This window comes from Microtus ochrogaster, chromosome 6 (assembly GCF_000317375.1).
Source record: "Microtus ochrogaster isolate Prairie Vole_2 chromosome 6, MicOch1.0, whole genome shotgun sequence".
Taxonomy (NCBI): domain Eukaryota; kingdom Metazoa; phylum Chordata; class Mammalia; order Rodentia; family Cricetidae; genus Microtus; species Microtus ochrogaster.
In genome coordinates this window covers 71,024,460-71,034,374 of record NC_022013.1, presented here as the reverse complement: position 1 = coordinate 71,034,374, position 9,915 = coordinate 71,024,460, and the positions used below count along the sequence as shown (strand labels likewise).

The 9,915-nt window shown below is 50.8% G+C and overlaps 1 protein-coding gene across 1 annotated transcript; it reads left to right on the top strand.

Annotated features, from left to right (window-relative positions):
- Window positions 1-509: 509 nt before the first annotated feature.
- On the top strand, window positions 510-9,909 carry C6H1orf115 (chromosome 6 C1orf115 homolog). Its single transcript, XM_005348827.2, has 2 exons — window positions 510-862; window positions 8,991-9,909. The coding sequence occupies exons 1-2, from the start codon at window positions 557-559 to the stop codon at window positions 9,108-9,110; spliced, it is 426 nt and encodes a 141-aa protein (XP_005348884.1). The 5' UTR covers window positions 510-556; the 3' UTR covers window positions 9,111-9,909.
- The last annotated feature ends 6 nt before the right edge of the window (window positions 9,910-9,915 follow it).

Here is a 9,915-nt window from a genome sequence, read left to right as displayed (position 1 = left end):
GACCAGGCTGGCCTCGAACTCACAGAGATCCGCCTGCCTCTGCCTCCCGAGTGCTGGGATTAAAGGCATGCGCTACCACCGCCCGGCAGTACTCAATAATTTTCATGATCAATATCATCTCTGCCAATATTTTGTTTGTTTGTTTTGTATCCCTGGCTATCCTGGAACTCACTGTGTAGATCAGGCTGGCCTTGAATTTAGAGATCCTCCTGCCTCCGCCTCTGGAATTAAAGGCGTGCCCTACCACCCCGGCCAGTTTTAAATACGGGAAACTGGAGGCCTGCAGTTTGAAGTCTGTTTCCCATACTGTCGAACTTGCCTGACCCAGAGCTCCGGTGTCTGCAACATGGTTTTCGGGCAAGCTCCAGACCCGGTTTGTCTAAGCGTTCTCTGGTCTCAGCGGCCGCAATCCCCGGCCCCGCCGCGAGGCTGCGCTACGACCTCTGGTCCCCTTCGCGCACCAAGCCGGGGCGGTCCGCGGGGGCAGGAGCGGGGCGGGGCACCGAGCAAAGGTTGTCCTCAAAGCCCAGGATCTTCTCGACAGCTCCGCGGCATCATGACGGTGGGCGCCCGGCTCCGGAGCAAGGCGGCGAGCAGCTTCGCGCGCCGGGGGCCCCTGGGGCGATCTCGAGGCTCCGGGGACGAGGAGACGGATGTCATCGTGGAGCACCTAGAGGGCGAAGACGATGACCCAGCAAGCCAGGACGATACGCGCGAGGAGGGCGGGCGACGCGCGGGGACTCCAAGCGCGCGCAGAGTACACCTGGCTGCGCTGCCCGAGCGCTACGAGCCCCTCGAGGAGACCTCGCCAGACGACAAGCCCAAGAAGAGGTTTCGGCGAAAACTGAAGAAGTACGGCAAGGTAAGTCCCCAGCGTCCGGCCGCCCTGATCCACAATGAACCGGGAGTTGCCCTGGGTGGAGTTGTGCCCGTGTCGCTGCCAGGACAGTCACTTGGAGGGTGGCGCTGAGCGCGCAGGGCAGGCTTAGGCGGGCAGGACCCTGCGCTCGGTTGTCGCTGGTGGAAACGGAATGTTGAAGCCGTTAAGTGACTTGGAAACCGTGTAGCCGGTGGGACGTTGCAACCCAGGTGCATTGATTTCCCATCATCTCCCCGAGGCCACCCGGCCACATGAGAATGTTAGGTGATTCTGTCGTAGACTCCGAGGTTGTCCGCGGGGCCTGCTAACTCAGCCAGTACACACCTAGTGCCTGTGGAATCTCCCTGCCTCTAAAGCTGATCTCTGCACTTTGAACTTCAGATGTTCTGCCTGCCTTTTGCTTTGGTGGTGGGAGGAGGTGGGTGAGCGAGAGGAAGAATGGGGCTGGATAGGCAAAGGAATGAGTTTCGTTTCCTGGGTAAATGGTTCTGGCTCCCAGGTGCCCCGGCTTGGAAGTAGAATTACTCTCCTGGCCTGGAGGAGGCTACGGGAGGGTGTTTGTTGGGGTGAGTGGGTGGAGGAACCACAAAACTCACTGATTGTGTTCCAGTCAAAGTCCTCTGACTGCCCTCCTGATTTTATCGTCCAGTCATCAGTGGTCAGTGGGTGACCTTTACCTTACCTGAGGCATTCAGTTTCTTGCTGGGAACTTTAGTTTATCATTTTCCTGAATGATATGGCGTTGCCCCCTCGCAAGCAGGCAATGATAAAATACTTGAAGTAGAGTGGGACTTTGGGGGTACAGAAACCATTTGAAAGTGAATTGATGACACGGGGTCCTCCTTGGAGGCTGGCATTTGGAGAGCTTTTGGGGTGACCATTCTGTGCCGGGCATTGTGCATACCCTAGAGGTGCAAAAATGAATCTTAACAGAGGCTGGAGAGAGTCCAAGGCTCACTAGGGAGATGTGGCAGAGGTCGGGCACCAGCCCCTTACTACATAGCAGAGAACTTAGTGATTACTCATCCTGGTGAGGCTAATAAAATCAGGGACGCAGCCAGGCAGTGGTGGCACACACCTTTAATCCCAGCGCTCAGGAGACAGAGGCAGGCGGATCTCTGTGAGTACAAGCCCAGCCTGGTCTACAAGAGCTAGTTCCAGAACAGGCTCCAAAGCTACAGCAAAACCCTGTCTCAGAAAAAAAAAAAAATCAGGGACTGTTTCAAATCACCCTGACAAGGACCCTAGGAAGAAGAAAAGATAAGGCTTCACCACAGGAAGACATGACAAGGAAATCCACACGTGTAATCCCAGGTACTGTGAGGGAGGATGATTGAAAGGAAAGGCCAGCCTGGGCTATCTAAGTGACAAGAACCTATCAACAAAGAGCTCACCCCTGCTAACACTGAGGTACCAGATCACACTAATTAGGAAGGCTATTCTAAAAAAAGTCAAAGTCCAAACATAAAGTCATAATGTTGGTGAGCACCAAGAGACACTGAGCCTTGCACACTGGTGCTGGCGTGTGTAAGATCGGTGTACTGCTGTGGAAGGTAACTTGGGGGCACTTCTCCCAGTTGAACACAGGCCTACTCTACGATCTCAGGGTTCCACACCCAGAGATGAAAAAATTGAAGGCTGGCCTGAGGGGTGTACAGCTCATGGGGTTGAATGCTGGCTCAGCATCCACCAAGACCTGACTAGAGCCCTCGCACTGTATAAACCAGGTGTGGTGGTACACACCTGTAATCCCCCACTTGGGAAGTGGAGGCCAGGAGATCAGCGCTCAGGATCTGGCTATATAGGTACGGGTTCTCATTGCAAATGGGACGATCTGAGTTCAATACCCAGAACCTTGGAAAACTGACTCCCACAAGTTCTCATTGACCACGAACACACTGTAGCACACATGCACATGTGTGCATGCACACCAAACACACTAGATAAATGTAATTAATAATTTTTGGAAAATAATTCAAAGTAATTTTTGGTTACCCTAGAGAGTTTCTGGGCTACATGGCATTCTAGCTTTTTTTTTAAAAAAATAGAGTTAAACAGCACTCAAGCAAATATTTTTTTACTTCAGTTTTTCTTGTGTATGGGTGTTTTGCCTTCATAAATGTTTGTGAAGCAAATAATTTTACAGACATGTTCACAGAAGTCTCATTTACCAATGGACAAAAAGTGAAAAAAATCCAAATATTTATGAGTAGATGAACAAAATGTGTGCTAGACACATTATGTAGTATTCTTTAATAGCCATAAGGACTAATATCTGCTGCCCTGTGGCTCAACAAGATGATAAGTGGGGAAAGCCATGGTTCCCTTTCTATGAAATGTCCAGAGAGGTGAGTCCAGACAGTGTGATGGTGGCTTCAGGGGCCGACTGTGTGTATGGTTTCCTTCTAGGAAGAAAATGTTTTGGAAGCAGGCAGGACTGGTGGTTACACATCATAAAGGCATTTGACGCCTCTCACTTTTTCATTTTACAAAATAACAGATGTAGAAAATAACAAAAACATGTATGTGTTTGGGGTTTTTTGTTTGTTTTTGCCTTCATGTACGTTTGTACCACTTGCCTCATGCCCACAGAGGCCAGAAGAGGGCATTGATTCCCCTGGAGCTGGAGTTACAGATGGTCGTGAGCCACCATGTGGGTGCTGGGAACTGAACCCAGGTCCTCTGGAAGGGCAGTCGGTGCTCTTAACTGTTGAGCCAACTCTCTCACTTTAGACTGGTTGGTTTCATGTTACATGAATTGGGGGGTGGGGGATGTAAGAGAGATTTTGACATGAAAAGGGTTTTGCGTTGGTGGTGGTGTTTGTTTGTTTTTTTCTTGACCAAAACAGAGAGGGAGAGATGTTGGGAAAGCTCTGGAATGTCACCCACTAACTCAGTCGTCCCAAGAAGTCCAGATGAGATCACAGCCCAAGTGAGGGGTCACAAGAGCCATCCTGGCTCTGTCTTCTCAGGCCAGCTGAGAAGGTACCAGGCTCCAACAAGAAGGAAGAGGACCAAGGAGGCCCCTTTTCGGCAAAGCCACAGAACAGTCCAGGCTCCTGCAGAAGATGGGGGTGGGATCCGTGCTCACCTCGGTTGCCAGGAGAGGCCTTCTTTTAGAAACGAATAGCTCTGATTGTTGGTTATTACGGAATGTGTTTTCTTTTTGTTCCCATCGCTGTTAACTTCTCAGATCCTTCACCCAAGCCCCTTCCTGCTTCTATTTAAGGAAAGTTGTTGGCCTTTGTGCAACATGAAAGAGCAGGCTCACTCCCCCCGCTGCTCCACCCACCCCCACCAGCGTGGTCCTGCCCAGGAGCCAACCCGAACGCTGTGCTGGCCCAGCCTTCTGGAAGCCTTTGTGCCTGGGACTCTTATAGAGATCAATGTTCCTAGCTGATTTGAAAGAAATAATTGCATTCCTGTGGCGGATGTATTACTGTTAAAATGCTATCCGCTGGGCACTGGGGAAGGAACCTGAGGCGGCGGTGTTCCGGTGTTCCGTCAGAAGGCTGGCTGTCTGCTACCTTCTTTATGTTCCATGCCTGAGTCCCCTCAGCAACCCTGGGAAGCTGGGGCTGGAGAGCCCTAAGAGCTGGGAGGGAGCCTTGCCCCTTCCTCTGCAGATCTGTGGGCGAGATGGATGGAATGTGCCTCTCACTTAGCTGAAAATAATAGGCCGCCCTTGCAGGCACCCCTGAAAGGCATGGCGAGAAGTGTGGTAAGGAAAAAGAATGAAGTTGTGTTCATCGGGAAGCTAGGACAGGTTTGGAGGGTAAAACAGAAAGTATGGGGTGAGGCAGGTGTGGTGTTGCAGGCCTGTAATCCCAGCACTCTGGAAACTGAGTTGGAGGATCACAGATCAGGGCCAACCTGGGCTCCAACCAGTGGAACCCTGCCTCACATGTCAAGACCTAGGTTTGACCATACCACAAAAAGAAGGGAAAAGTAGAAGAAATGTTCTCATGTTTAAACTAGGGGTCCAGAGCCAGTCTGCCAGATGTGAGAACCTCACGGCCATCCAGTGGCTGTCTGGCTTTCTCTCACTGCCTTGTCTCTTCCTCTATACCATCTGATAACAATGAGGGCTGGGCTGGGGGGAACGTGCATACCAGGTAAGAAGCATGAGAGCTCAGTAAAAAGCTTGACACATACTTAAAAACCTAGTTCTGGGGAGGTGAAGACCAGTATAGATGAATCTGTGATCTCGGGTTGGGTGGAAGAGTTTGTCTCTACACAAATAACTAAGGTGGCGAGAAATTCAGGAAGATGCTGAGTATCGATCTCACACCCCACCCAACCAACACACATACCTAATCATATCAAAAGTCAATACATTAGTCCACGTGGAAGGTTCTAGATGCCAGGGCACCTGGATGAGGTTCTAGAGCTGCATGCCCCTACCCTTTGAGGGGTGGGTGCTCTTTGTTCAGACTCTGGAGCCAATCACCCACCTCAGGTTGGTGTCAGGCCTGAGGGCAGCTCAACAGAGGTCTTGACCTTTGAGATCAGACAGTGACCTCTGTGGAGAGATGATTTCCTCTTCTAAATCACAGGGGCATGGAGCCCCAGCCCCACTGGGAGGTTGGCTGCCATCTTCTCTGCTGCTCTGGAACTCAGAAGTCCCAGGCAATCAAGCCTCCTGATTTAAAATCACCAGGGCTGCTCCTGCCTGGCTCTTTGCTGCTTCCAGGGCCATCTTCCTCCCTTCCAAACCCAGTAGTGTACTCCACCCCCATCACTCCCTTCCCCCTCCACCCTCCATCCTCTGCCTGACTCCCCCTGCATCCCTCTGCATTAGGATATTCACATGGGGTAGAGACAGTCTTGACCTGGTATGCAGGAGACCCCAGGGAACCGCCCTCTGGAGAAGTCTTAGCTGACTCATACTGGCAAAGTCCCTCTTGCCATTTCAGGGAATGCAGTCACGAGTTCTGAGAAGTGCGGTGTGAATCTGGGGTCTAGCCTGGCCCCCTCTCCCACGCTTTCCCATCTTCAGCATCCCTAGGAGAGATTCGTTCTATCCCAAGTCCTTTCCCTTAAATGGCACCGGTGCGCTTGTCAGCTTCTTTGGTCTCTGCTTTGTGCTACCCAAAGCTGTGCTTTGACCGCGTTCCTGTTAATGCACTCTCTCAGCAGACTCTCCCCAAATGGTAAAGACAGAGTGATAAGTGGCTGTTTAAAAAGTGACCAGCTATGGGAAAGAGAGTATACAACTATCACTAACGTCAGGTTTCGGGTAAACGGTTTGATTCTGGTGCCATTGGCAGGGATACATGGTATTTGTTTCAAACATGTAAAATTCTCCCAATGACTCTTTTCAACACATTTATAGAGTCCTTTCCTCTCTCTTTCTCTCACACATGGACACACAGACACACACACAGACACAAACACACACACACACACGAACATGTCTCCTTGAGAAATGGATGCAGTTTCTCCCACAGCTTGTCATGACCTAGTAAGGGATTGAGGGAAAGACCTTGGCTTTCCCTACAGGCTGGGGGTACCTGAATGGTTACACGCTATAGTGTGGGGACTCTGGCATTCACACCACAGACAACTCAAGGCAACTCCATTCGCTCTCTAGACGTGTTTCTAGCAAGGCATTGTGGGTCGCAACAACCCAGCACTGAGGTTGCTGGGAAAGAGGATCAACGTGAGCGGAAGGCCAGCCTGGCTTACATGGTATGATCCATGTCAGCTCAGCTCCTGAGGGAGAGCCTGTCTCTAAAAAAGAAACCTTGCTGAGAAATAAGAAATATCTCGAACTGATAAATTGCCACCACAACCCTACGCTACTCTGTAACAGAAAAAAGTCACTGTTTCTTCTGAAAGTTGACACTGTGGTCACCAGCCCGGCTGCATGTGCTGGGCACTGTTGCCAGCGTTTCCCTTGAATAAACTCCTCCATCCTCTTTACCACACAAAAAGGCCACTACATATTCCCATTATACAGACAAGGAAACTGAGGCCAAGGAATGTTGAGGAAAGGATGGGATTAGAACTCACTCCAGGCTGTGAGTACAAGGTCTCTTACAGGCTGCCTTCATTAGAGAGAGGTATAACATGGCATGAAGGCTTCTGGTTCTGCAGTGAGATTTCTTCGGGGAAGATTCAGCTCTGCCCATTACTAGCTGGACAGTCTCAAAGGCGTGTTAACTTCCTGTGATTTCTTCTTTTTTTTTAATTTATTTTTATCTTATGTGCATTGGTGTTTTGTCTGCATGTATGTATGTGTGAGGGTGCCAGATTCCCTGAAACTGGAGTTACAGACAGTTGTAAGCGGCCACATGGGTGCTGGGAATTGAACCTGGGTCCTCTGCAAGAGCAGCCAATGCTCTTAACCACTGAGCCACCTCTCCAGCCTCTGTGATTTCTTCTTGCTAATCCCTTAAGCGAAGGCTATCAAGGACACATCAGTCACCCAAGTTAGGCCAACTTGCTTCGTGCAACGAGAGACTGTGCTATAGAGGAATTGTGGGGCACCAGGAGGTGGGCACCCCAAGCAGAGAGTTGAATGAATGAATCGGAACTGGAGTTGCCAGCATTTAAAAAACATCCAAAGTCTGGGGGGTTCTAGGCAGAGTGGAGGGGGACCTAGCAATGAGGAATGAAGACCTCGACAGTTCCAACTCCACAAGAAGACAGAACCAATGGAGAGTGTTTAGGAGGAGTGCCCTGTGGACAAGGGAGAACCAGGAAAAGATGGGTCCAGGTGATCACAGAGCTCAGGGAGGGAAAAGACAGAAGCCTCCATGGACCACACAGCATGGAGGTTGTAGGCAACCTTGACCAGGAAGTCCCTGAATGGTTGTGGGCAGCAACCAGTATGAGAGGGAAGAAGTGTGGTGCGGAGTCACTATCTGGAGGCTTTTTCACTCGAATAGCAGAGAGACTGGGCAGGAGATGGCCACAGTGACGCGTGGCATAGTCCGAGCTGGGGAACGGGCTGACAGGAAGATGAGGGTACTGGTGAAGAAGAACAGTGTGGGGAAGACATGGGAAAAAGAGCCAGTTGTCCATGGTTACACTGGCAGGGTGGGAGAAGCCAGGAGCCAGAGCACTGGGCTTGGGGACAATAGCAGAAGATGAACAGGTCCCCAGGGATGTGTGATTCAAGCAATGAGGACATGGACTCTACCAGGTCATAGAGATGGTTGGGGTTTGGGAGAGGGAAAGGTTGGGCTGCATCTTAGAGAGGTCAACCCTTTTGGGCAGCTGGGGTAGCTTTCTCCAGGCAACACTGGGTATCGCAGTGAGTCTCCTGATTGGAATCAAGGATCTTCAGTGGAACCAAGTTGTGTATTCTGTAGCCAGAAAAAAAAAAAATCACAGGGCTGAAAGTCACGGGGTGGGAGAGAAGGTTCTGGCCAGTTACTGGATGTCAAAGTCACCAAGAACAATAAAAGAAGTTGGAGGTGGGAAGGGGGATACTGGGGACACAATGCAGTAGATGTTAGCCATTAGTGGTCTCAAAGTTCTCATGTAATTCTACTTGAGTTCCTGGCATTTGATGTCCCCTGTCCCAGCATCCACCAAAGAGGAGAAGGAGGAGAAAGGCAGCATCCAAAAAGCATTGCCTCGTCCTTACCCTCAACAAATGTAAGACAGTTCTGGAAACACAAAAGGCTTGTGCACTTGCAGAACTCAGAGATGGTGAAAACTTCCGGGTTACAAACACGTGGGTCGGACCAGAGTAGGTGCTAGGTGCATAGGAAGGACCAGGTGGGCTGTCTAGCAAGATGCCTGAAGGAAAATTTGACCCCGCCTATTATGGCGCTCACATTTCCAGCTGGGGAAGTGGGGTGAGTCTCAGTTTAAAACAACAAAGGCGTTTTAGTTCTGGAGCTGGCCGCCTCCATGCTGTTTCTCAGAAGGCTTGAGAGTTATCTGGAAATATGCTGTACTTGCACACACTTGGCAAGGAGAATGCCCTTCTTGAAGCAGGTGGGGACGCAGGGCACTACGCATGTGAAGACACCGGGCCTCCATAGTTTGCCCTGGGTCCGTGAGGGAGAACGATTCTCTGTGTGTGTCACAGTGACTTGTGAAAGAGTCAACAGGTTGCTTCACCTAACTTTTGCTTTTCTCTTTCTAAAAATAGAATTTCGGGAAGGCCATAAGCAAAGGATGCCGGTACATTGTCATTGGTCTGCATGGATTTGCTGCAGCCTACTCCTCCCCGTTTGGAGTGGCCACCAGCGTGGTGTCCTTTGTGCGCTAACCAGAGCTACAGGGGCAGGCATCAGCAGAATGCTTCTGCCCCAGGGAGCAGTGTGAACCCACCAGCACTTCCGACTCGAACTCACAGGAACTCTGAAGATGAACTCTACTTTATGCTCCATTGTTGAACTGGTTGAGTGTTAGGCAGAAACCATCCCCGCACATCCGCTGAGCCACTCGGTTCTCTTGGACATGGGTGGATCCGGGGATCAGATCTGCGGAGAGTTAGGCCAAGATCAAATTGGGGATAGGGTTAGTTTGCTTCCTGTACTGGCTAGAGCCTTTCTGGGGTACAGGCAAGCAGACTCATGGCAGGTCTGGGGTCTGAGCCATGCGGGTCATGGGCGAGTTGTGAGGGAAGAGGATACAGACCTCTAATGGGATAGTTGCTAGGTTCTGGAAAGGTCGAGATGGGCACGCCTTCCTTGATCCCCTCACTGAGGGCAGTGAGGGAACTGTTTCTGAGGCTCTCTCTCCCCCATCACTGTCATCGCAAGTTTAATTACAGGTTTGGGAAGACAGAAAGACGGAAACGGAAACTGTCTTTGAAGACCACGATCTTTTGAAACCCGAGTTCACAGCTGTGTGGGGACTGTTGAAAGTAGATCAGAGAGTGTCATCTTCATAAGTGTTTCATAACTGCACGCCTGGCAATGAGGAAGGGAGGGCAAGTTTAGAAGCTGGGAGGCTGCAACAGGTGCCTTCCGAGTCTGAACCTGGTCCAGCTATTGTGTTCAGAGCAGGCAGGACTCCTGCAGGTGTGACTGTCCATGCCAGTTCACTGCTTGAGAAGAGAGAGAAGGGAG